A 27,609-nucleotide genomic window follows, 5' to 3' on the forward strand; every position below is an offset into this window, starting at 1 on the left:
TCATTTCTATCACCTCAGATCATGAAGGCGTGAAGGCAAATACTAATAAGCTAATAATACAGCACAAGCTTTGTGCTTCAGCACTGAAAATAACTTTTCCATTAAAACAAAATAATGTGATGTAAACGTTTGAATGTGGGTATATTTAGAAAACTGATTATATTAACAGCAAAAAATTAATAATAATAATACTTTCAAAATATTAACCTGGATTAATATAAATATGTACTTTTTTCTACCAATTAAATAAATAAATGCAAAAAAGTATGAAAAAAAAACAGAAAGAAAACAAAACCACAGAGTGCCTGTGTAAACTGAACCAGCCCATGCTACCTCCAGGGTTGCCAGGTATATTGTATTTTCATTTTTTTTATTACTTTTTCTTGGTACAAATATAACAGTATAGGCCAGCTATTCAAACTGATAATTTATATATAAGGAGATATAAGATTGTTATATTTATTAAGTTGTATATCTAAGTCAGTAACCAAGTAAATGTAATTTGTTACTGTACTGTGAATTATTATGAAATTTAAAACTGTAATTTTTTACTTTAACTACAGTACAATTTAAAGTACATATGGAGTGTGCTTATATGAAATATGTATTTCAATATTTTTGGTGTTCGTCTGCATAGAAATGCAGTGTAACAACAAAAAATCAAGCTGAAATAAATAAATAATTCACATATACACACATACATAATATGCAGAATATATAGAGGAAAAATAGTGAAGGAAATACATTGGTAAACCTTGTGTTAAAGGCAAGTTTTTATTAAACTAAGTTACATATTAACCAAAAGTTATTTTGCTTTAGCCTACCAAATTTGTTTTACCTATAGTTTTTTATTTTTTATTTTTCAATTAATGATGTTCTAATAAAGATGATGAAACAATAATGGGTAGCGCTTTAAATATATTTTAAATAAAAAAATGTATGGTTTATAAATAGTTATTAATTAAGTAGTAATTTAGATCATTTAAAAATCTGCTTGTTGAGCACCTCAGAGAGTACACAGCAGATAAGCCAGCAGACTTTGTCTGAGGGAGGAATCTATACCTAATGTCTGTGGCAAGTCAGCAGGTGAGGGGGATGTAAGTACTTTCAAATAATTAATTTTGTTCTTCTATCACAGTTAAGAATGAACTAGCTTGTTCGTGTTTTGCCATTTAGCACAAGCTAACATTAACATGTGGTAAACCCTCTGTGTAAATATGGAGCATGTCCAGCAAAGGCTTATTTGCAAAAAGTGACAGAGTCCTTAAACAGTTCTGAAACTTCTGAAATGGTGAATCTGGTGAGATCTTTTTATGTGAGAGTGATTTTGTGCAAAGAACTTAATGAGCATGTTTTGTACAGCAAATAGAACTATTTTAACTTGTTTAAAAGTAGATATTATATGCCCCCTTTAAAATATCTTCAACCTAATTAATAACCATTTATAAACACTTTATAAATATGCTTTATATTAAAGCAATCACATTTATTTACAATGAGTGAAGTAAGACTTAAATCAAGCACAAATCACTGATTTATTGGCTTCAATTCGTACTAGTATGTTACCCTGTGTATCTCTACTCTATTCTTAACCTTAACCACAGTGACGGAGTGAAAACCCCAAATCTGGCAACTCTGACTCCCTCCCGCCTGCTCCACGGAAGCGCTGTTTGCAGACAGCCGACCAATGGCGAGCTCTCCTCTTCACACGTGATTAAGACGGAAGTAAAATAGGCTGCAGGACTCGGTTTGTGTGTTTTCAACATGAAGATGGACGGACTTTTAGTTGCAGTCACTGATTTATATATTATGATAAGCTTTTATTTAGTGTGTGTTTAATTCTCTTACTCCGCTGCTGCTGCTGTCAGACCCAGCTAAAGCTGCTGCAGTCACACACAGAGAGGAGCAAACCAGCTGCTTATGGCGGAACACCCGGTCAGAGTCCAGCTCACATTTATTTATATATTTATTTAATTCATTAGTTTATTAAATCTCCGGCAGTAATGCCACTTATACCCGCCAACCAGCCTCAGCTCATCCGCTCCTCCCAGAAGGACGAGTACTACCAGAGCAGCCTCAGAAACAACACCAGCGAAGCTTTCCAGACCCTCGCCGGTGAGTCTCTCTCACTGTTTACCTAAACCACACACAGCACGTGTTTTTCTCAACACTGGTTCAGTTACTTTCTAGACATTGTTGCTACTACAGCTCTGGAAAATAATAAGAGACCACTTCTGTTTCTCTAGTTTTGCTATGTTTAGGTTTATGTTTGAGTACAATGAACATTGTTGTTTTATTCTATAAACTACGGACATTTGTTCCAAATAAAAATATTGCCATTTAGAGCATTTATTTGCAGAAAATGAGAAATGGCTGAAAAAACAAAAAAAGATGCAGAACTTTCAGACCTCAAATAATGCAAAGAAAATAAGTTAATTTTCATAAAGTTTTCAAGAGTTCAGCTAGAGTTCAGAAATCAATATTTGGTGGAATAACCCTTGTTTTTAATCACATTTTTCATCACATGCATCTTGGCATGTTCTCCTCCACCAGTCTTACACACTGCTTTTGGATAACTTTATGCCACTCCTGGTGCAAAAATTCAAGCAGTTCAGTTTGGTTTGAGGGCTTGTGGTCATCCATCTTCCTCTTGATTATATTCCAGAGGTTTTTAATTTGGTCAAATCAAAGAAACTCAGCATTTTAAGTGGTCTCTTTTATTTTTTTCCAGAGCTGTATATTTATTTGAATCAATTAATATATGAAAAATATATCTCTCTCTGATCGTAAATATTTCCCAATGCAGCAGAATTTTCCTAATGCACAGTTCTATATTACATAAATTCCTGTGTAAATATCTTGGTAAAAGTGTTAGTTGGTTTTGTGGAGTGGAGTCTGCAGGGTAGCGAAGTAAAGCAAAACAACTGGAAAAGATGAAAAGGGGAAATGTGTCGCAAGGCACAGCAGGAAAACAGACCTTCTGTAACTTTTCTGGACTTTTTTTTGAGATGCCAGGCTTTTTGTCTGATTTGAATAGCATCTGCTAGATAGATAGGGTTTGCCTAGGTTTGGCCGATATTTCAAGTGACGCTTGCTGACATATTTATTGTACTCTGGAAAAGGGCCAAGTAATGCTGGCCACACTGCTACAGTTGGCAAGCACTGGCCGCACTAATTTAGCATTTTTTTTTCATTACTTTTAGTTAATCGAATGTTTTATTTTACCTGTTGATTTACAAAAGAGGGTTTAAAACTGTGATCAGGGGCTCCGAGTGGTCCACTCGAGAGAGAGAGCACAATAGGCCTTGTTCTCTCTGAGTGAGTAGATGGCTCTAATTTCAGGAGATGCATTTTGTCATTTTGTTTGCATACAGTTGGTTGAAAGCTGAAATGTAAGGCAAATAAATGTTACAAGTCTAACGGCTGCCTACCTTCTCTTTAGGTTAAAAATATGAATATTGGTACCGACAGATATGTGCATGTGTAATATCAGATATTCACGTCAGCTCAGAATTCCCTCATCTGTGAATCACTGATAAATAGATATAGTAAGAGAGAGAGAGAGACAGAGAGATGAAGATATACCTTCTTAATCCTGAGAAAAAATTAGGTCATCCAGTAGCTTAAAATAACACAATTAAATACATGCAGTCACAGAACACACATGAAAGGATCGATCATGTGTGTTATTAAAAAAGGTCCTAAAAAAACATAGGTAGAAAGATCTGTTAATTTAGCCTTGTATTTTTATTAGCAGTCATAGAGATTGTACCAAGATGGTATGTCAGCCAATAAATATTCTATAGAGTAAAAGTACTACATAAAAAAATGACATTGGAAATAGGATGAAGTGACCTGGTGTGCCTATATACATATGGTTGCCTGAAAAACTATTCTTTTGGTTTTGATGCATTACAATGAATATGTTTGTGTGGTGTACCACATAGGGATGCTTCACATACTATTAGTGGTGAACGTACCACAGTTTGAGAACCACTGCCTTAGTTTATTGGTGTTTCCACTTTAATCAGGTTCCAAACGATGGCTACAGTGGAGAAAGGAGCTGGAATTGCTGTCAGATCTCACCTACTACGCACTTACTACTCTCTCAGGTAGGTGCAATTTGTTGATATGTAACAGGGTAATTGTAATAAAAAATTGTGTTGGTGCAAGAGTACTCAGGGTTAGTAGTGGTGTTGAGGGGTTTTTTTCACTCCTATTAAATTGGACCACCAAATTTGACATATTCTTTTCACCTAAATTCGAATCACCCATTTTTTGTATGCTCTTCACTGGTGTCATTAGGTAGGCACCACCCATTGTCAGTGTTTTGTTCAATTAAGCCCACAATAAATCCTCCCTCCCTCTCCTCAAGCTCACTTTACACCCATCACTTAACCAATTCTGTACCTGTAGTACCACACTGGCTTCCCTGGTGGCTAAAGTGCCACCAGTTCCATGTGTCCATGTGTAGAACAACGCTGCCGAGCAAGCACGCTTGCTAGATAACACTAGCCAGTTAGCACAACAAGCTACTGCATTGGTAGCTCAGCTCTGTGGAGAAAGAAGGGAATTGTGGCTGATTTTAATACTGTAACGCCTCTAATAGCTTGAACTATTAATTAAAATAGTTTTGTTGTTGGCTTATCTCCTTTGTAAGGTGTATTGTTTATATTCTTCAGCTGTTTTTCTGATAGTAAAGTCTGATTTCTTCATATATTGTGTAATTGTGTGGTACAGAATAAGCCCAATATTAATAGGAGCCTTAATTTAAAGCCTTACTGTTTTATATGTGCTCCTAACAGTACAGTAAGTCACATACCTATATAAAAGCCCAGTCATGCAAAAATATATAAATAAATAATAATATTAATAAAAATACTGTGAAATTGTCAGAATCTTGAAAAATACCGTGATATACATTTTTGGTCATACCACACTAATATGGGGTATATTTTTTCCCCTGCAGATAAATTTTACTGTTATCCAGGCTCAAAGTAGCACCCCACCCCATTGATAGAATCTGGAGATCCCTGACATTTAAAACGAGACAATCAGTTTCACCAAATTTAACAACCATTTATTCTGTTCATTTGATTAGTGACACCATGTGGTGAAGTGTGTGAAATGGGTACTTTAGTCTATCAAATTGCTTTAGATGTTTCAATCAAAATATCAATATATTGTTAGTAACTGTATACTGCACTTGGATGAAAGGTCTATGTAATAAAATGCCATACTAAATACTAATGCCGATTCTGTCTACCTCAGTCATAGTCTGTTTCTGATTTCTGTCTTCTTATATTTTAACATTTCACCATGTCGTCTTCCCACTTCCTCATGATTTTCCTACAGGGTATCAAACATTAGGCGAGGAATATGTCAACATTGTTCAAGTTGACCCCACCAAACGAAGGGTACCTTCCCGTCTGCGCAGAGGCTCCCTCATCCTTCTTCACACATTCATACCCTACATCCTGGACAAGATCCTGGTGTGTGTAGAGCACGAGTTGGAGGCTGAGGAGCAGGACTCTCGGAATGCTCAGAGAGAGATAACACTAACCTGGAACCCGATGTCTTATGTGAAGGCATGGATACACAGGGTTGTTAGGATGCTGAACGAGAATCAGAGGAAATCTTTAAAGCCTGTGGTCTTTGCAGTGCAACAGGGGATCACTCTACTGCACAGGGTGCACGTGGCCTTGTTCTATGTTAGAGGCTCATTTTATCATCTGGCCAAAAGAACTACAGGCATCAGCTATGTATGTAAAGTATGACTTTTTTTTTTATTATATGGTTTTATTTATGAAATAACAAGGTGTAAACTATTTTATATGTTTACTAAAAAAAATATAGCTATTAGGGGATGCATTTTTTTTTGTCCAAAAGCAAACAACATGAAATATTACATAGCCTAATTTTTGTTTCTTGCTTTTCAAGCCAAATACAATTGCAAAACTACTATTATTAATACAAATGTATGTGTAAATTGAACGCTTAAAGTTTTTAATATCCCAGCAGGTAAACCAAACAAACATTTAAAGCACATTACAATTATCCTAGCTAGCTACCTTAGCAGGGCCATTCTAAATATAAACATATCTTTTAGTCACAATTTTAACTTACTAGTGCAATTCTGATTATACATTTACCTCAGCTGTGCATTTCTGGGCACACTTTTAGCTAGCTATCTTTCTAGTTCTCTCAGCATTTGTGTCTTAACTTTACTTCAGCAGTGCTATTCTAACCATACATTTACCTCTGCTGTGCTAATCTGGCCACACTTCAAGCTTGCTATCTAGCTAGATATCTCAGCATTTTTTCATAACTTTACTGCAGCAGTTCTGTTCTAATCACACATTTACCCCAGCTGTGCTATTCTGGGCACAATTAAGGTAGCCGCCTAGCTAGCAATCATACCTTTTTTATATCTTTAGCACAGATGAGGTATATGTAAGATAATAATAGCACTGCTAAAGTAGTCTGGACACACATGTAGCTAGCTATTTTAGCTTATCTGTCATAACTTTACTTCAGCAGTGCTATTCTAATGATACATTTACTTAAGTTGTTTCTAAGTCACACTTTTGTTTAAAAAATGTGAAAGCTGTTAAGTCAGTTAATGCTACTATCCTAGCCTTTTTGCTACAGCTTGCATCTTTTAGCGGGAAACAGCCAGAGGTATTTAGAGATATGAAACTACTAAACTACTAATCGAACATTTACCTCTGCTGTGCTATTCTGGGTACACCTAAAGCTAGCTATCCAGCTAATGTTAGCTATTTCAGCCTTTTTTTCATAACTTCATAACTTTTTTCATAATTTTGCACAGATGAGGTATATGTATGATTAGAATAGCTCTGCTGAAGTAGTCTGGGCAGACATTTAGCTAACCCCCATAGACTTCCTGTCATAACTTTACTTCAGCAGTGCTATTCTAATCATACATTTACCTCTGTTGTGCTAATCTGGGCACAATGTAGCTAGCTACCTAGTTAGCTGTCTCAGTTTTTTTTTTTATCATAACTTTACTTCAGCAGTGCTATTCTAATATTACATTTACTTAAGTTGTGCTCATTTCACAGTTTTTTCAAAAACAAATGTAAAAGCTAAGTTAGGTCAGTTAATGTTACTATCTTAGACTTTTAGCTATCTATTTTGATTTTGTGAAGTGTAAAATAATTCCCTACAGTGGCTCTGTGATGTATAATCAAATACATCCTCTTTCTTTCAGCTTAGAATGCAGGGAATGGCAGGGGACGACAAAGTCATCCGTAATAGCTACCGGCTTTTAGGAGCAGTCTCTCTGCTGCAGCTGGCCATCACACTGACACTGCAATTTAACAACCTGAGACAGAGACAGCGTGCCAGAGAGGAGTGGAAACAGCACAGGAATCTTCCTTCAAGGTGAAAAACTGGCCCAGGTCAAATTTTAAGAAAGTACAGTGGTGCTTTAAATTGTTCTAGATTTAACTTCAGATTTTTTTGGCATATGTAAAGAGTAGGATATTTTAAGAAACAAATCAAACAAATAAGACATAATTTTTAGACTAGGTCATTAATTATTATTTTGTGATCAAATTCTATTTGCTTTTCATACTTTTAGGAATAGGAAAGTGGCAAGTGTAAAGTGGGGGTGCATACAGTAATATGGACACAGACAATATTCAAATCACAGAAAAAAATATTACAAAGTGATCAACCAAACAACAATTAACCAAAAAAAAATTTAAACATTCATCTAAATTCTCCTAATTACAGATTGTTGAAATTTTAGCTTTAATATAATTTTGCTAATTTTGGCTGCTAAATATTCCATTCTAAATATATTTTGAAAACTAGATATCCAGATTTTCATTAGTGAAACTTGAGGGGAAATCCTCTCGCAAATTGTTGCAAAGTAGTTTTCTTGGTGGCTGTATAACCTGCCATTATCATTTTTTTTTTATTTTCATCCTTTAATTCTTTAATAAAGACAATTGAAGATCTGGGTCTTCGTTTAGAAGACATAAAAGCAGCATGAGTAGTATACTTTAGTTGAGTATTTTAGATACAGTACAGGTGCATCTCAAAAGATTAGAATATCATTGAAAAGTTACTTTATTTCAGTAATTCAGTTCAAAATGTAAAACTCATCCAATGAAAAACCGAAAGTATCTCAGATAAATAGAACATTATATAAGACAATTGTGTGCAAAGTCCTGCTGAAAATGAAATCTTCAGAGGGAGGCATGAAGTGCTGTAAGATATTGTGGGAAAACACTGCACTGACTTTGGCCTAATATAACACAGTGGATCAACACCAGCAGGTGACATGTCTTTCCAAACCATCACTGATCATCAGTAAATTTTACATTTTATTTGGAAATCAAGGAAGCAGAGTCTGGAGGAAGAGTGGAGAGAAACACGGTCCAAACTGCTTGAGGTCTAGTGTGAAGTTTCCACCAATCAGTGATGGTTTGGAGAGACATGTCATCTGCTGGTGTTGGTCCACTGTGTTCTATCAAGTCCAAAGTCAATGAAGTGTCTACCATTAGATTTTACAGGCATTGGCACGCTGCCCACACTGACAAAAGTACTATATAATATTCTAATTATCTAAGATACTGATATTTGGGTTTTCATTGGCTATAAAACATAATAATCAACAATAAAATAAATAAACACTTAAAATAGATCAAGTCTGTGTGTAATCTATCTATATAATACATGAATTTCACATTTTGAACTGAATTACTAAAATAAAGTAACTTTTCAATGACATTCCCAAAACATGTAAAGGAATGAATTAATATTGTATATCTGGGAAGTGTGTAAGTGGGGGAGGGCAAAAATGTGCGCACCTTTTGTTTTGCAGTATTCACATTCCAGTGCAAATGCATGTCCAACTACAGCTTGCTTAAAGGTGTATTTTTGCTAGAAACTAATTAGTACTTGCTCTTTTTGAAAAACAGTCTCACAAGGCATTCATTCATACTAGAGACCACCAAAAAACTAATAAACAAAATTATGAAATGAGACCTTTTAGTACAAAAGACCAGTCCTGTAATAAAAATGATTTAATACACGGAAACACATTTATTTTCTTTCTTATTGACAAAGCTTTGCACTTGGAAATGTCAGACCACCTGTCAACCCCCTGGCGACTATCTGTTTTCTTCAGATCATAAAATCGGCAGCTCTATTATGACCAACAGTTACAGGAAGGTTTTAAAATGTCTCACAGATGGCAATTTTTCCCTCTGTGTACACAGTCTGCAGGCGATCAGGTCACCTTTGCCTGCGACCGCCGACTGCTGACTCGTAGAAGAAGCCTCACAGTGCTGTTAGTCAATCAGAAGCAAGACTTTTACATGTCATGAATATTTATGAGTAAGAGCTGAAATCCTGATGTTCTTTTCCCTCCCACTCCTCCACCGAACCAAAACAGCCTGAAACATTTTTTGAAATTGCAATATACTGTATATCACAGAACAACAAATTAATACAATATTTAGTAGGGGTGTCACGATTCTCTTAATCCTCGATTCGATGTTATTTCTGATTTTAGGGTCACGATTCGATTATCGATTTTCTTTTTTCTTTTTTCTTTTTTTTTTTCTTTTTTTACAGCAGAGAGGCCTATGCCAGTTTTAGATTAGTCTATGGTTTGATTCATCAAATTTACAATATCTTATTTCAAAAGGTGGGCTTGATATAAGTGATGCAAAGTGATACAAGTGATCTGTAATACACCACATTAGGCACTAATGGTCAAATTTAAATAATTTAATTAAGATATATATGCAATGCCATCTAGTGGCTTTTTTTGGTAGCAGCAGTCTGCACTATTAAAACAGCAATGTGCAACATAAAATAAATAATAAAAAATACAGGAACAGTCATGTACAAAATAATAGAACAATTAGAGCCTTAACAAACTGAACTCGATCCTACTATAACAGTTAAACATGAAAAAAAAGACTTTAAGACTTTTTCTTTAATAAAGATATATTATTAACTTTATCTGAGAGAAAGATGCTCCTTAAGGTACCAAAACTATTAACATATTTGAGGCTAGACAAAACAACTGTTATTTTTATATTTTCAAGTTTTTCTTTAAGGAGATGAGAATGTCCACATTCTCTAGAGAAAGGGCTGCTCTTTGAACACTAGCAATGTCCGCGGCGTCAGCTACAGTGTGCTGCGCCATTTGGGTAGCGCACGCGGGCTTGCGTAACTTAGAGGGAGGGATCGTCAATCTTTTTTTGACTTTGAGGCTCGAGACCATGACATAATTTCGATTAAATATCGAAACCGTGACACCCCTAATATTTAGTCATATTCACCAGAAAAGCAGCAGCCTTGGTAAACAGCTCCTATGCAAATGTGTTTTGTTATGTCATAAAAAGGTACAGTTTGCAATCTGGCTGTACTTGAATGTTTTGAATATGCTAATTGGTGGTCATTCATTCCCTGTTGACTACCTTAGCCCTCTAGTTCCAGTGCAATAACCTTCTAAATAAGCTGATAAGTTTATTTGTACATTTGTGGAAATAGGGATTATATATAAATTATGTACATTTTATATTTCCCTGAAGTATTGATTTAAAAAGGAAATGTTCATGTGGAAAAAAATTTTCATGCAGCAATATTTTGTGTTTTATTGGAGGTTTGATTGATGTGTAGGATCCTGACACCCTCGTTGGGATTAAAGCACAGAGTGATAGGCTTTTCACTGTACTGACATTTTTGCACTGACAAATCCTGTAATAAAAATGATTTAATACATGGCAACACATCATTTATTTTCTTATTATTGACAAAGCTTTGCACACGGAAATGTCAGAGCACCTGGCAACCCCCTGATGACTATCTATTTTCCTCAGATCATAAAATCGGCAGCTCAACAGTGACCAACAGTTACAGGAAGGTTTTAAAATGTCTCACGGATGGCAATTTCCCTCTCTTTCCACAGTCCGCAGGCGGTCAGGTCACCATCCTCTAAGACGTCCCGCTGTATCTTGTGTTTAGAGGAGCGGAGGCACCCCACCACCACCCCCTGCGGCCATCTCTTCTGCTGGGAGTGTATCACAGAGTGGTGTAACACCAAGGTAAGAGATTTAATCCTGTGAATAAATTCTGTCTGCCAGCATACACCATATTTACCCTGGAGGTCATGTAATGAATTATTAAACTGTTGTTTTCATTTGAAACCTTTCTATATGGATCCACATGTGCTGTGTACATATTTATGAAAAAAAAGAGAGCTTATGCTTTTTTTCACCACTGTTTGCAGATGGAGTGTCCACTGTGCCGAGAGAAGTTCCAGCCACATCGACTGGTTTACCTGAGAGGCTACAGTTAGATGAAAATACACTTATTATCAAAAAAATAAAATATATAAAAAATAGTTGCACCCAAAATGAACTGCCTAATTGCAGTGCTGTTCAGAAGGAAGGTAAATGTGAACAGAAGCTATACATTATGGACAATGTCAATTATTTAAATTTGTTGACTAATCGTTAATTTGTAACAGCTTTTGGTCTGTGTCTCAAAAAGTGCCCAAACACAACAGATTACATATTTATTCACTAAATATCAGTACTGTCCACATTTAAACAACATGTGGACATTTAAATGCCTTTTAAATCTCACGTTTAACTGTTTTTCTATTGTTTTTAGAGATGGAGGACATGGCAGAAATAATTGTTGACTTGTCGACCAATCGAAGAAATTATTAGTCGACTACCAAAATTATCATTAGTTGCAGTCCTAGTATGGACAATATTTATTGAGCTACACATACAGTTATTGTAGCGCATGTGTTTGCATGGTTTACATTGTCTTGGTGTGGAGTTGTAGAGGTTCCTAATGGTGTCTGATATGCAACATGTCACACATGCATTACACACTAGTTCTGTATATTTAGCTCAATAAATCTTACCCATATCAGTTTAAATGGATTGTTCCTACTCTTCCTATTTTTGTCTTCCTTCTAAATAGCATTGCAATACGACATTTCCTTCTGGGTGCAGCATTTTATTATTATTTTTTTATGATTAATGTTGATGAGAAGAAGTTTTTTTGACAGTATTAATTTCTGTCGCTTACTTGAACTTTTAAGTATTTAAATGATTCCTTCTAAAAATAATTATATTTCAAATCAGAAATAAATTTGTAAATAGATGTACATAGAACTGTTTTTCGTGGTTGTTTATTTATTTTATTAACCCAGGATTTGGCATTGTCTTGGCATGTAGTTGTAGAGGTTCCTAATGATGTGCGATATGCGATGGTTCATTCCAGCCAGCTCAAATATTCCTGAAGATTTTTGGTAAGGGTAGAGTGTTCATAGTGTGTCCATTAGCATCCCGTCCATCCCAGCAGTATGCTCATATAATCAGGCTCACCTGATTGACGCAAGATCAATAAACGTCTATTTTCTGGTTTGTTTTCATACATAAAGCACATCGGATTATAAGGCGGATTTTTAAATGCGACACTAGTAACTAACTAGTGATTAGTAGTGGGAACAGGGGTGTCGCCATGTTAAGCTAACTAAAGGAAAGAAAACTGTGATTCTCAAAAAAAAAAAAAACATTTCAGACGAGTCAGACAAGTCAAACAAGCGCTGGATGTTCATCTACACAGATTTCTCTCCTAAAAACAGTTTATTTGGGTGAGTAAATCGCTTCCGTTTATTTACAGTAAACTTAGATTAACAAATTTTACTACAGCTGGAGCACTAGCATTAGCAGCCAACCGCTAGCAATTAGCAGCTAATGCCGCCTGACAGAGCTACACTGAAGAACCCTGAGTGTTCCGGTAAGCCAGGGAGACTTAAGCTAGCGGTTTGTCCCACGTAGCTTGTTTTAACTCAGTAAACATGCAGTATACAGTCCAATATACTCTCCTCTAAACAGCAAAAGAGCTAGCGCTGTGGTTAGCGACGAATGCTAATGCTGCTACAGCAGTGCTATCTGGGGTTAGCAGCAGGCTACAGTTCAATATACTCGCCTCTGAACAGCAAAAGAGCTAGCGCTGTGGTTAGCAGCTAGTGCTAATACTGCTTAAGATTTAAACTATAACTCTGTATACTGCTGTTCTTCAGTGGAGTGGCTTTACTGCTTCTTACAACCTGACTGGTAAAATTCATACATAAGATGCACCAGAAATAAAAGGCACACTGACTATTTTAGGGAAAAATAAGGGATTTTAAATGCGCCTCATAGTGCGTAAAATACGGTAATTTTTATCTTCTTCCAAATAGCATTGCAATACAAAGCATTTTTTTTTTTATGAGAAGTTTTCTTGACAGTATTAATTTCTGTCGCTTACTTAAACTTTTAAGTATTAAAATGATTTATTTTAAGAATAATTATTTTTCAAATTAGAAATAAATTTGTAAAGGGTGTGAAGTGAACTGTTTATCATGTTTGTTTTGTTTCTTTTACTAACCCAGGATTTGGCCTTGTCTTCCCATGGAGTTGTAGAGGTTCCTAATGGCGTACAATATGCGATAATTCATTCCATGCAGCTAAAATATTCCTTTTAGATTTTTATTATACCCTGAAATATTGTGCCATATCGCCCACTTCTATTTATCACATCAGGGTACTACTTTTTTTGCTGTTTTTAGCAAAATATATATTTTTTCATTTTCATTTTGTTGCTGTAGTGTATTCTTATTTTTTTGTAATTCAGTGTTTTTCTCCTAGTTCCTATTTTTATTATCTTCCTTCCGAATAGCATTGCAATACGACACTTTCTTCTGGTTGCAGCAATTTTTCTGATGACTACTGTTTCCTTGACAGAATTAATTTCGGTTGCTTACCTGAACTTTTAAGTATTAAAGTGATTTATTCTAAAAATAATTATATTTCAAATCAGAAATAAATTGGCAAATAACTGTGAATAGAACTGTTTATCGTGTTTGTTTGTTTGTTTTATTAACCCAGGAACTGCACATTACTGCACAGGCACATTGTGCACCTAATCCCCGTCAAGGTTCATTGGTATGGAACCCAGGCATGTGAGAAGCAAAATTGCCCATTAATGGAATAAATGGGAGAGGAAAATGATAAGAGAAATAATAATGCATTCCAGAGAGAGAGTGTGTTTGTGAATTAATGAGCATGGTGAAATTTCATCTGAGCTTGGGCTGCAAACCTGCCACACAGACAGCAAAGCTTCAAACACAAAAAGTAATTTGACAGTGCAGTTCTATGCAGATGTGAGAGAGCTTTTATTTATTAGATATGTATGTAATTAATTTAATTTCATTTAAATTAATTCATTGGGTGGCACAGTGGTGGTTAGGTTGCTGATCTCTTGGGGCCGGTGGTTTTGAGTTTCAATCCCTGCTTGGTCACTGTCTGTGAGAAGTAGGGTTTTTTCTGTCTCCTAAAAAAATGTGTGAATGAATAGTTTTGTGTGGTACCCTATGATGGACTAGTGCCCTGTCCAAGCTGTTGCTGAAAATATCTAGTTACTGTCAATATTATAAAAAAAAAATCAACAACAAATTACATAAACATTGCTCAAAGTGCACAAGTTTGGGCAAAGTGCACAAAATACATGTGCTGCCACTATGAGCGGGAGGTCGCAGGTTCAAACCCCCGCTCATGCAGCTTTGCCATCAAGCTGCCGGGCGCCCGGAGGGAGCACAATTAGCCCTGCTCCCTCCGGGTGGGTAGATGGCGCTTTCTCCCCATCACGCTTAAAGGTGGCGCTGGGCGGCACAAGGCGTCTGTGAGCTGATGTATTGGAACCTAGCTGCTGTGTTTTCCTCCGAGCACACTAGCTACTCAGGAAATGATTCATCAGCAGCAGCTCGAAAAAAGGGGTGTCTGACTTTACACCTGTAGAAGGAGGCCTCTGCTGGTACACATCCTCCTAGGGTTGCAGGTGCCACTGGTGATGGGGATGCACAAAGGGGTGGGACAATTGGACAGCCAAATTGGGAGAAAATGGGGGGAAAAAACAGAAATAAAATTATTAAAAAAAAAAAAAAAAAGTTAAATAAAAATACTGGATCTCAGAAAGCTGTGGGAGAGCGGAGGTGGGCTATTTAACAAAGGTAAGTACTTTGTTAAATAGCTAACTTAAAAAAAGTCACATTCATTTCAAACAGGAAATACCAATGTCTTCAAGTAAAATAATGTTAATAAATGTGAGTTTAAAATGTTTTCTAAAAAAATGTGTTAAATTTTATTATTTTATTTTATTTATTTTATTAAGTATTCTGAAATGATTAGCTCATTTGTGTACAGTTTACTCCTTAACTGAATTATATGTGTATATCGTCGCTGTCCAATGAAAAACAAGTATCTCCATTTTTGTTGATTTTTTAAATAACTACATTAAAATAATTAAATAAACTCACTACTCCTCATGCAGGATCAAAGCCGTGTCGTCAGGGTCACGGTCCAATACACAACGGCTGCCCTGGCTAGTAAATTGGGACAAGGCTGGAAAAAAAATGCCCTTAAAAGGAGATAGGGGAAAGGCGACAGAGAGACGGGAGTAATGTAAACAAAAGCTCGCAAGAGAAGCATTTTATATATATATATATATTTTTATTATCGTTCATTATGGTTCAAATAACCTCACAGGCCAGATGTTTCATGCTTATTGCCCCCTATTGTCGACCCCTGCAACAGATTTTCTTCAAAATGACCTGAAATAAACTGTTTTTAAGAAGGTTTTATCTCTCTTCTGTAAATTTGCTGTGTTGGAGATGCTTGTTTTTCATTAGACAGTGATGATATGCAAAGGTTAAAATCTCCTTATTTACCTCCATATTTAATTGATTTAATCTACATTTAAATGCTTGTATTAATCTTTTGTTTTCTCCTAAAGGGGGATTAGGGAAAATAATAGAAACAATCAGTGACCTTTCATTAAGGCAATATTAAGATCTGCTTTATAAGACATAAAAAAAAAAAAGTTAATCCTAAGAAAGACATTTTTTCCTTTGGGATGTCGTTCTCTTCAGTGAAGGCTGTGTGAGACTCCTCCCAGTGGAGCAGTAGTACTGTAATCTGGATAAGCTTCTTAAGCCTCTCCATGTGTCTGGGTTTGCTGTGGCCAGTCTCAAAAACTGATACGGTTTGTTTTCAGGAAGACACGTTTCCAGATAATGTATTTAGTTCCTTCTGAAAGGTAAGTGCTTTTGCATATTTAATATGTCAACAATTAGCTTTAGATTAATATTCCAGCAAACAAAATGACATTCTTAGAAAATTCTCTTGATGTTATATTTTAAGTGTAAGACATCACTTGATGTACATAGAATGTTTCCTCAATGTAAATCTGTCCAGTTTTCTTAATGTTTTAAGAATTTCCAGAATGTTACCTCAACCTTATGTTCTGTTCTTATGAATGTTCTGGTAAATTGAAACTATTCAGTTTTTTATATGAATGTTCCCAATGCCCAATTAACATTACTGTGGAAACATTTGCTCCTAACATTAAGGGAACTTTTGTTACTGTGGGAATATTTGTTAACATTGAAGGAACTTTTGAATGAAGTTGTGAAATGTTTTTAGGATGTTCTATTTATGTTACTGTGGGAACATTTGTTCCTAACAAAGTTTATATGAAGTTGTGAAATGTTTTTTAGAATGTTTCATTAATGTTACTGTATGAACATTTACTCCTAACTTTGGGGGGAATTTTTGAATGTGGTCAGGGAACTATTTTAGCATGTTCCATTAATGTTACTGTGGGAACATGTGCTCCTAACACTAAGGGAACTACTTAGGGAATGTAGTCGGGGAACGTAGATTTTAAATTGTTATATTAACGTTTCTGTGAGAGTGTTTGCTCCTTACATTTGGAGAACTTTTAGATCCTCTATTAGCTGTGATAAAACAGTGAGTGTTCCTCAGGTAGTGTTTAAACCTGTAAATATCTGCAGTCACTATAATTTATGTTGTGGTCATTTATTGATGTTTAAGATCATGTAATCTTCTCAAATCAGATATCTGCATCACTCTCAGACAACAAAAGGAAAGATATCTTCAACTTCCTGGACCATAGTACGCAATGAAAGAACCCTTCAAGTCCTGTCAACTTCAACTTCAACCATGTCTTCAAGTTTCCTGAAGCTTCCGAAAACTGATCTTGACTTGACATGGAATATCTCTCACGACACTATAAGCAGGAAAAGCTTTTTTTTTATTCTGTTCCGAATTGTTTGGGTAGATGTAAGAAGTTACGTTTTGGATAAGTATGCCCAGAGTAGGTGAAGACCCCACCAGTTCCTCTCAACATTTTGCCATATATCCTCCATACCAGACATCGGTAAGAAAAATTGTGCACGGTCGCATAAATCCGCATAAATCCTGAAACTGGCTACTCATTATTGTCCACAGTGCCCATTACAATGGGCGACCGACCAGTCTGCACTGATGCGTACAAAACTGACCAAACTGACAGCGACAAAACCCAACGGCATGAACCATTTGCATCTCAAAAGCAAGCAAACAATCTGTCCACATTTCAGAATCTCCTCGAATCCTCCTGGATGTCCGCCAGCTTCCACCGCTCGATTTTAGCCCTTGGCAGCGAGGAGATGGCCTCTTTTGCAAAACCTCAAGCTTCTGATTTTGCCGTATCTGGCTTGCTACTTTACTCTCCCGGAATATCTCTTCCCATCGGAAGGTCACAGCATAATTCTCTTCCCCTGGGCAGTTTCTTGCACGCTCGACGCAAACGTGAGCTGCAACTCAGTAACTCACACAAATTGGTCCAGGCTGGCAACATCCCTTGTGTTCTGTCACGGGGAGAGCATGTGGGTAATGCAAATCCTTTCGCAGGTGGGTTTCCAGCGCCTGTGTGTTCATCTAAGCAGAATTCAGATAAGAAGTCGCATGCCGCAACTGCATGGCTTGTAGAAGCCCACAGATCTGCCTTAGATGGACAAGCCTACAAAACTAGCATGGCACACCAGGCGCCTCATCTTGAAAGACTTGAGATGAAAGGGAATGTGATGATTAGACATCAGGTGGATCCAGAAGACAAGAAAACATTCAAGAAGAACAGCCACTTCAATAAAGATCCAAGGCAGGTAGATAGTCCCAGAAGGTCCAATGGAAATCAGACAGGGCCCACTGGAAGGAAACCCAATGGTGTGCATTGGAGTTCTCGGCTTGATCCGGGATGTTCTACAGCTTTCACAAGAAGCGACACATTCCAAGCAATTACCAGACACAGTGGAAGCACTAGTACACCACATCCCAAAGCTGCACCATCAAGACAACATCTTTTGACATGTGGGAATGAGGTCAGTTGATATATTTCTCTTTCGTTTGCCTAAGGAGTCAGTTTCCTGTGTAATTTGAGAACATTCTATACAACAGCGGACTTACCTGGTCTTTATCTTGTTTGAACAGCTTGATGCAGTGGCAGCAAGCCCACAGATTCACCTCTTCACCACTGATGAAGAGATAGCAAAAAGGTAAAGAAGAAAAAAAAAACATTTCCACTCTATTCTCTATGTACGTGTAATCTATTAAATTAGCCTTTTGTGTAATAGTGTCTTTTTTGGGGCTCAATTCTTTTTCAATCCTTGCCCCTACCACTAAGCTGATTCTTATTGGGTTGGAGGGGTAAAGGAAAGTGTTAGGGTCACATGACCTGCAAATGTAATTTTTTTAAAGGCACACTCCAAACAAATGGTTAAGAGCAATCACAGACAAGTGGACAAATAAATCCATTAATGTAGTATTTTTGTTAAAAATTGCGATAACTATTGCATTGTCTTATTTTGATGTATTTGTAATGTATTAAGGCCCTGTTCTTCATAACAAGCATAACAAATCACTAGTAATACGCCTCTGTAATAACCTTTAGCTAGCTAGCTAATTTTCCATTCCACCTTAAATGGTGCGACAGCAGTTACAGAGGCTGCAAAAATTTAAGATGGAATAGAACATTTTGAACACAAAGCTAGTGAATAGCTAACTTTAGTTCCTTATACCAAAGGATTTATAACTGAACAAGAAAAAAATAAAGAGAGGGTTATAAGAATCATGGCAACCCACAAGTGTAGTATTTCCATTGTTTTAAAAAACATATCAATTGCATTAGCTTAGTTTAATGCAGTTGTAATGTTCTATGGCCCTTTTCTTCATAACAAGCGTAACAAATTACTAGTAGTACACCTCTGTAGTTACATATAGCTAGCTAAATTTTCTACTCCACCTTAAATGGTGCAACAGCAGTTACTGCAGAAAATTTAGGTGGAATATATATTTTTTAACACAAAGCTGGTAATTAGCTATCTTTAGCTCCTTATCCCAGAAGATTTAGGAATGAACAACAAGAAATAAATAGAGGGTTAAAGGAATCATGATAATATGGCTGCATAAGCAAATGGCCAAAGAAACCTGCAAATGTAGTATTTCCATTGAAAAAATAATAAAAAAATATGATATCTATTGCATTATCTTAATTTAATGCAGTTGTAATATTATGGCCCTTTTCTTCATAACAAGCGTAACAAATCACTAGTAGTGCGCCTTTGTAGTTACCCATAGCTAGCTAGCTAAACTTTCCATTCCACCTTAAATGGTGCAACAGCAGTTACTGAGGCTGCTACATTTAAGGCAGTATTGAACAATTAGAAAAATAAAAAATAAGTTCTAGACTTCAGAAGTGGATGATAACAATTATACCACAGTCCGTTCCGACCCTGCAATGTGATTGGCTGAGAGGCGTTCTCTGAGTGCCGTTATCAAACGGTAATGCACTGTAACCGAAGCTCTCCATGTATTACTCCGCCACATACAGGTAACCTAGCAACGATGCAGCGCTTACAAGCCAAACAGCGCAGCTACAAACAGAGCAGCAATGGAACTATTTTAACTCAGAGTTTTTATACCCAAACAGATCGTATTTAACTCTTCCTCTTTAACTCAAAATCTTTCAATAAACAGCGATAATGGAACTGTGGTATAATCACAGTATTACACTCAAGGTTTTTGCTATAATGTGTAATATTGGCACTGCTAATATTACACGTTATAGTACTCCCTCTCATTTATTTTTGCTCAAAAAAGAGGTGTCATATCATAGCAAGATATAGCCAGAAGGAAATGGCCAAAGAAACCCATAAATGTTGTATTTGTTAAAAATCGCAATAGCCATTGCATTATTTTAGCTTATTGTATTTATTTTATATGAACATATGGTGTGATAATTACATATAGTAAAGTAACAAATCAAACTGTGTTTTAAACAAAATGTTGCACAAGTTAAAATGTTATTATCACGCAGCTCTGGCCTGCGCAGTAAGCACTGCACACTTGTCGTATTATGTGTTTTGTACTATTTCTTTTTATTTCTAAAATAAAAAGAAATAGTTTGTTCATAAAGTATTTTATTTTCTAAAACCATGTTTAATTATATTAGAGTAGATGAAAGTCATTGTAAATTATATTATTGTTCTTGGTCTATTTCAGTTTATTGAGTGTGCAGTGCATAGATTTATTGTTGTCTTTGTGTTTTGCTATAGGCTATATGTTAAAAAATATTTTTTTATGAAGTATTTTGTATTCTTAGACATTGTTAATTATATTAGAGTAGATGGGGACATCGGTTCTCAATAAACATTTTCCTTAAATAATAGGTATATGCTTCTTCAGTGTTACAATCTTAAATCGGGCTCAGGCTCACAAAAACAGTTTACGGGTACTGCTTGCTTTGTTAGCTGTGGAACAAAAGGACCTTGTGGCCACGCCTTAATGGCTGCAATTGAATTAACTCAGCCCACGCCTTAATAAGTCGTGGCCACATCTTAATTGTCTCGTTCCCCCGCATTAGGTTCTCATTCCCACGCCTTAATAAGTCGTGGACACGCCTTTGGAAGTCATTCCCACACCTTAAAAGTTGTGGCCATGCATTATTTTTTTCAACATGATGTCACCTTATGGGCTCTGTTGCTGCCTCAGTAAGTGTGGTAAAATTGGGAAATATGATCAAGAAGATCTTTTTTTATCTTACTATCCGACAGGAATTATGGGTAGATGTTAAATAAATAATAAATTGCCTCATTCCCTCCCCCATTTTTAAAGAGCTACAATGCTCTGAATTGAGATAAAGTACAGCAGTGAGGTTGCTGAACTTCACAGCTCCTCTGCTGTCAAAACGGACTAGCAGGCTCAACTACATTGCAGCACCAGTAGCCTGGTAATGAAGCAGTGTTCTTTTTATATACTTATTTTGACTATGTATTCAGTTCTTGAAGGGTTGTTCTCTTTCTTAACAGTGAGGATTTCAACCACAAATGAGATATAGAAGTACAAATGTGAAATGGAATTGTGCCCTGGCTTCTGTTAGTGATTAAACCCAAATTGTCTCAGTTTAGCTTTGATAACTGGCTTTAACTTCCCACATAGTGAATTTCTACAGACTGTCTTTCTAAGCAGTGCAGGTTCTCTGTTTAGTTGCTTACTCACCCCATTAGCTGGATTGCAGAGGAAGCCTAATGTCATGAAAAATGACAAATACGAATTGCAAATGTTTGCATCATGTTTCAGAAGCTGCCTAAATTATAACTCACACCCCTGCAGATAGCTCGGCAGATAATAAAAGATGGACATAATTATAAAAAAGCAGAAAGAAAAATCCAGACCCACCACAACAATACCACACCGTTCTCACACAATTTTGATAATTATGTTACTTTGGTTTGGGAATTATGGCAATTATGGCAATTTGATTATCATAGAAATTGTCCATTAACATTATTCCACAATACTCTGTTAGCATAAAAAATTCAGTACATTTGTTATAATATGGCCATTCCACCGAATGGGTGCCATTTCTGTCCCCAATGTGCACACAAAATAACTTTAAAATACATTTTATTATTAAGCATAGCGTCTTGTACATTGGCCTAATTGCAAAAGTAAGATATGTAATAAAAAAAAAACTACTTAAAACACTGAAAAGGATTGCATTTGTTACATTTCCCCACTCTCAAACTATAAACTTTACCATGAAATATAATTATTAAAATCCTTCAGAGATATATATATATATATTTTTTTTTGCAATGTTACGTTTTATAATAAATCCATAATATTTAAGGTAAAATACACATTTTAGTCTCTGAGTTTCACTCAGTCCTGTTACTGTAAAACATTACTCAATCTGAAACATCTGGAACATTCTACAAGTCGCATCTACAACAGGAAGTGACATCAGTTGGTTCTTCTAAAGACCACGGATAGACCAAAATTAAGTTTCCTCATTGGTTTTTATTTCTGTATATTTGATCTTGTTGTAACTGTGACTGAGGAGGTCAATCTCCACACTCTGTCCTGTTACCTAAATTAATTATTAGATCTTATTTGTTTATTTTTGAAATACTAATTTTGGGGAAAATCACTAGAATGTACTCAGTGTTCTCATGCTATTATCATTGCCTCCATTTTGCTATTTTTTATGTTTTTGCTAATCCTATGCTAAAAACTCAGTCCTGTTACCCACGCTATAAAAAGTAAAAGAAACGATGAGTGCCAGTAACAGGAATGTGTTTCAGTAACAGGAGTGATTTTTTTTGTCATAAATATTAATTATTTGAACATGCAGTTAAACTCTTTTTTTTTTAAATAAAGACTTTCTTTAAAAAATTCTAAGGAATTAGTGGACTTGCTTTTAAACATGCTTTTTTTTAAATATCACATGAGTTTCATAACCATCTTTGGCCTGAGAACCTTGTAAAAAAATTAAGTAAAGCTGCTTGGGTTCAACCAGTACATGTTGTTTTGAATAGTTAAATAGACTTTTTATTAGATTCAGAGTTGAAAAGTTTAATTTGGAAAATTAAAATGGCACCCATTAAGTGCAATGGCCCAATACATTTACATATCTTTAAGTAAAAAGGTTTAATAAAATGGAAAGAGGGGAAAATGGTTCTGTGATTTTCATGCATTTATATTTTATTTGTACACTGCATAAAGAAGTGTATACATTTGTATAGCTTAAGGTCAAAAACTGATGTTCAGACATTCTCCTTCAGGATTTTCTGGTAGAGAGCAAAATTCATGGTTCCATAAATTACAGCAAGTTTTTTGAGCTCTGAAGCAGCAAAACAGAATCAGACCACTACCACCACCATGCTTTACGTTCAGTATAACGTTCTTTTCCTGAAATTCTGTGTTCGTTTTATGCCAGATGTAATAGACAAAACACCTTCCAAAAAAAGTTCCAATTTTGTCTTGTCAGTGCTAAGAATATTTTCCTAAAGTCCTGGCAATCAAGATGTTCTTTTTGGCAACTGTAAGATATGCTTCTGTGTTCTTATTGGTGAATATGGATGAATGAGGCCTGTAGTTATTTAAATGTTGTTTTGGGTTCTTTTGTGACCTCCTGGATGAGTTAACCATGCCATTTTGGAGTAATTTTGGTAGGCCAGTCACTCTTGGGAAGGTTTACCAGTGTTTTTCACAAAAAAAAAAAAAAAAAAAATCGATTTGTGAATGAATGCTCTCCTCGTGTTCCGCTTTACTTCCAAAGCCTTAGAAATGACTTTACCCTGACTGATAGATGATCAATGACTTTGTTTTTGCATTTGTTTTTGAATTTCTTCAGATTGCAGCATAATGTGTTGTTTTTTGAGATCTTTTAGCTGCCTTATATTGTCAAACTTATACAGGTCTGGCAGTAATTGAGCGTAGTTGTGGCTAACGTGAAATTGAACTTAGAAAATAATGTATTTATCTATATTTGTCCATATAGTGTATCAAAAACAATTTATACCTGAAATTCTTATGCTACATGGTTATGTATCCGCAGGTTCCAGGCTCTGTACCAGTTCCATCTGCTCCAGCGATGCTTTAGAAGATGGTGTGCTGGTCTCAGTTCTCACACTAAAGCCTGGCTTTATAACCAGAGGAGGATTCTCAGTAAAGCTCTGCTTGCTCTCCAGCGGGCTGTTCTGCTCCAGCGTGCTCAGACAGACACTGCAGAGATGGCCCAGAGAGCGCAAACGCTAGCACAGGCTTTTCACCGGGTGAGGGTGTAGAGCTGTGAGTGGGTGTTAAAGTAGTGCTTCTCCACATCAGGGGGGCTCATTTTGGTGGTTTGTGGAATGACTGTTGAGAAGAAAAAGGTACATAGACCTCTATTTTTGAGAATTATTCTCCCACACCAATAATAGCACATGGGTATTATCAGGGCTGTTTCAAGGCATTTCGGGGCCCCAAGCAAAATGGACCCCACCATATACCATAACCCTTCCCTACACTGATCTGTAAATGTACTGTGTAAGTTAGTGTTTGTTTCTTATCGCGGTACCACTTTAAAATAAGACTACCTAATAAGACTAAGGGTTTATAAATGGTTTACAATTAGTTTATTAATGGTTACTAATTAGGTTGTAAATGCCTTAAAATCATATAATTAATAATCAGTTATAACACATATGTAGAAAGGGCAACAATGACCTGTTGTTTGCCAAATAGTAAATCCACAGCCATCTATACTGTTGCACTTTTTACATATTTGTTATAACTGATTATTAATGATTTTTAAGGCATTTAAAACCTAATTAGTAACCATTAATAAACTAATTGCAAACCATTTATAAACCCTTTATAGAGGTAGTCTTATTTTAAAGTGGTACCCTTATCGCCAGGTCACATTTTGAGAAAGAAAAATAAATTAATTATTTACTAGTTTTGTCCAGTGCTGTAAAAATGCCGCCTCTGTCAAAAATGTAATAACGTTATAATAAATAATGTCGGATCAAGCGTGCGAAAGTGTGTCAAAATTCGCTCTACCTCCTCAGACACAGCGTGGCTACAAATATAACCGTATAAAACTCAGTTCAGTTAAATAAGATAAGTAAGGACATGTAAAGTTAATCAAATATTGCTAAATATAAAGGATAATTTGATCAGTGAACAGCTGGTGTGCTTGGATACTGCTGAACATGTTCCAGTCTGGTTATATGCTACTGTCAGCAACTAGTGGGAGAGGCCCCCTTGAGCGGGATTCTGATAAGTGTTCACAGGTTTTTAACCAGGGGGGTTGCAACTCGCAAAGAGGTCCTGACTCCTAACATAATCCCTGGGCGGTCGCAGGAGTGATACTATACTGTGTGCGTTTAAAAGACTGGAACTCTGAAAGCTGGTCAGAGTGCAGTTTAAACTTTCAGACGATGATAAACAACTACAGCTCTGGAAAAAATAAGAGGCCACTTAAAAATGACGATGTCAAATTGAAAACCTCTCAAATGTAATGAAGAGGAAGATAGATGATCACAAGCCATCAAACCAAGCTGAACTGCTTGAATTTTTGCACCAGGAGTGGCGTAAAGTTATCCAAAAGCAGTGTGTAAGACTGTGTGGAGTGTGGAGGAGAACATGCCAAGATGCATGAAAACTGTGATTAAAACCCATATTCCACCAAATATTGCATTATTTGGCATCTAAAAGCTTTGCATTTTTTTTGATAATTTAAGCCATTTCTCATTTTCTGCAAATAAATGCTCTAAATGACAGTATTTTTGTTTGAAATTTGGGAGAAATGCTGTTCGTAGTTTATAGAATAAAAGAACAATATTTATTTTACTCAAACTTATGCTTATAAGTAGCAAAATCAGAGAAACTGATTTAGAAACTGAAGTGGTCTCTTAATTTTTTTCCAGAGCTGTATCTAAATCATAACCACCACCTAAACTGAACATAGCTTTTATTTAACTACATATTTATGTTCGACCAAGATTGATGCACATTGAATGGGCAACACTATGCCCCTATCTCTAGCATTGTAAGCCTGTTGGGAGCATCAACTAAAAGCGCTGTATTTCGTAATGCTGGGGGGTGAGCAGAGATGGACTATTTGACAAAAGTTTGTGCTAGTTACCATGTTTTACTGAACCCTATTCCTTTTGACACCAAATTTCTCCTTTAACTTGCCCACCACTTCGGGCATGTGTGCTCATTATATGTTACTGAGTGCATTTACTGCATTGGGGGGTTAAAGGCCACGTTCCAGCACAAGTATGGTGAATACTGTCCTTGTTACTAAACAACAGCTTTACTTCACAACACATTATTACACACAGAATGCCACATAAACACAGTACCTTAAGGCAGTTCTCCAGGTGCCGCCATCTTGAAATTAAGTCATGATAAGTAGCCTGACGAGCAAAACAAAACCGCTAATATGTCAAAACAAAAATTAACAAAAACTGATCCTTTTTAATACGATGTTGACTACTGTTGAACGGAGCCAATCACAACGATCACTTGAAGTTTGCTCATGCTGGTCAGTTTACTTATCGTGACTTATTTTCAAAAATGCAGCATTTGGAAAACTACCTGAAGGTACTAAGTCTATAAACAGCGTTTTTAATGAACTACCTGTACACTTTTTTAAAGTTCTCAATGCCTCTTTTTAAATGTCAGGGCCTCAGAATTCTACCATTGAAGTATGGAGCTACTTTGAGCGTATTAATGGTGTAGAAATAGCGATTTCTTTGAATGGGCAATGATATGCCCCTATATCTAGCATTGTAAGCCTGTTTGGAGCATCAACTAAAATGCTGGGGGGTGAACAGAGATGGACTATTTGACAAAAGTTTGTGCTAGTTACCATGTTTTACTAAACCCAAGTCAATTTTACACCGGATTTCTCCTTTAACCTGCCCACCACTTCGGGCATGTGTGCTCATTATATGTTACTGAGCGTGTTTGCTGTATGAATGGGTTTAAGGCCACATTCCAGCACAAGTATGGTGAATACTGTCCTTGCACATTATTACACACAGAAGGCCACATAAACATAGAATGTAAGCAACACCAAATGTGAGTGATTTTGTTTATGTTCTACAGTATTTTAGGTAAGGAAAAACAACCCCAAGTGCCAGCCTTTTGTAACAAAGCCATTGTAACATCCTTTGTTTCAGTGGAAAGATGTCTACGAGAGGAGACAGCAGGCGAGGCTGGGCTCAGACAGTTGCACTCGAGGCCACGTTGTTGCATTAAGAAGAAGACTTGTTAAGGCCAGTGATTCACTACCTCTGAGGATCACCTATTGTGTTTGGAGGAACCACGTCCAGAGCCAGCGAATCCACAGAGCAGCCGTGATTCACCACCAGTAAGAGTAACCGCTGCATCTCACACCACTAGCCCTGCTGCTGCCTGCCCTGCGGGGTTTACACAATAACCTGGATCATGTCTGACACTGCCTCACCCGCTGTGAATCAGCTTGAGGTTTAATGAAATGCCTGAGAGTGGTGGTGGAGCATGTCTCAAACCTTTGAGCCAGCATCTTCGATGCTCTCTGCTTTAATTGGTTAGCCGGGGGTTGAGATATACTTCTGTTTTAAATTCCCTTCGCAAACAGAAAAAGATCACCCAGTGAAGTCAAGCAGGGATTTGAATTTGGATTTAAAATAAGAGTCATAAATTGAAGCTCATTTGCTGTGATTCGAAGAGAAAAACAGCTCCCATCACACTATCATATGATCTGTAGATAATCTGTTTTCATCTGAAGGTTTTAAAAAGCATCAAACCCACCAGATACTTATAACAGAGTTCATTTTTCTTTCTAACGAATAGACTGCCATGCAATTTACTGCCCCCAAGACGTAGTTTGCACAGCCTG

General features: G+C 36.3%; 2 protein-coding genes across 3 annotated transcripts in view; both read left to right on the forward strand.

Moving 5' to 3' along the window:
• Positions 1-1,602: 1,602 nt before the first annotated feature.
• Positions 1,603-12,428, forward strand: pex10 (peroxisomal biogenesis factor 10). The gene is made up of 6 exons (XM_007247928.4): positions 1,603-2,115; positions 4,032-4,112; positions 5,356-5,762; positions 7,235-7,407; positions 10,958-11,093; positions 11,279-12,428. The coding sequence occupies exons 1-6, from the start codon at positions 2,004-2,006 to the stop codon at positions 11,345-11,347; spliced, it is 978 nt and encodes a 325-aa protein (XP_007247990.3). The 5' UTR covers positions 1,603-2,003; the 3' UTR covers positions 11,348-12,428.
• Positions 12,429-15,924: 3,496 nt separating this feature from the next.
• Positions 15,925-27,609, forward strand: part of LOC103033502 (uncharacterized) — a 57,847-nt gene continuing 46,162 nt past the window's right edge. Inside the window, exons 1-5 of one of the 2 annotated variants that reach the window (XM_022670703.2) lie at positions 15,925-16,146; positions 16,967-18,271; positions 18,381-18,445; positions 23,791-24,007; positions 26,909-27,099. In XM_022670703.2, the coding sequence (XP_022526424.2) occupies positions 17,372-18,271; positions 18,381-18,445; positions 23,791-24,007; positions 26,909-27,099 (1,373 nt within the window). In that variant the 5' untranslated portion in view covers positions 15,925-16,146; positions 16,967-17,371. The remainder of the gene's footprint in view (positions 16,147-16,966; positions 18,272-18,380; positions 18,446-23,790; positions 24,008-26,908; positions 27,100-27,609) is intronic. The other variant, XM_022670702.2, reaches the window with a different exon arrangement.

This window comes from Astyanax mexicanus, chromosome 12 (assembly GCF_023375975.1).
Source record: "Astyanax mexicanus isolate ESR-SI-001 chromosome 12, AstMex3_surface, whole genome shotgun sequence".
Taxonomy (NCBI): Eukaryota; Metazoa; Chordata; class Actinopteri; order Characiformes; family Acestrorhamphidae; genus Astyanax; species Astyanax mexicanus.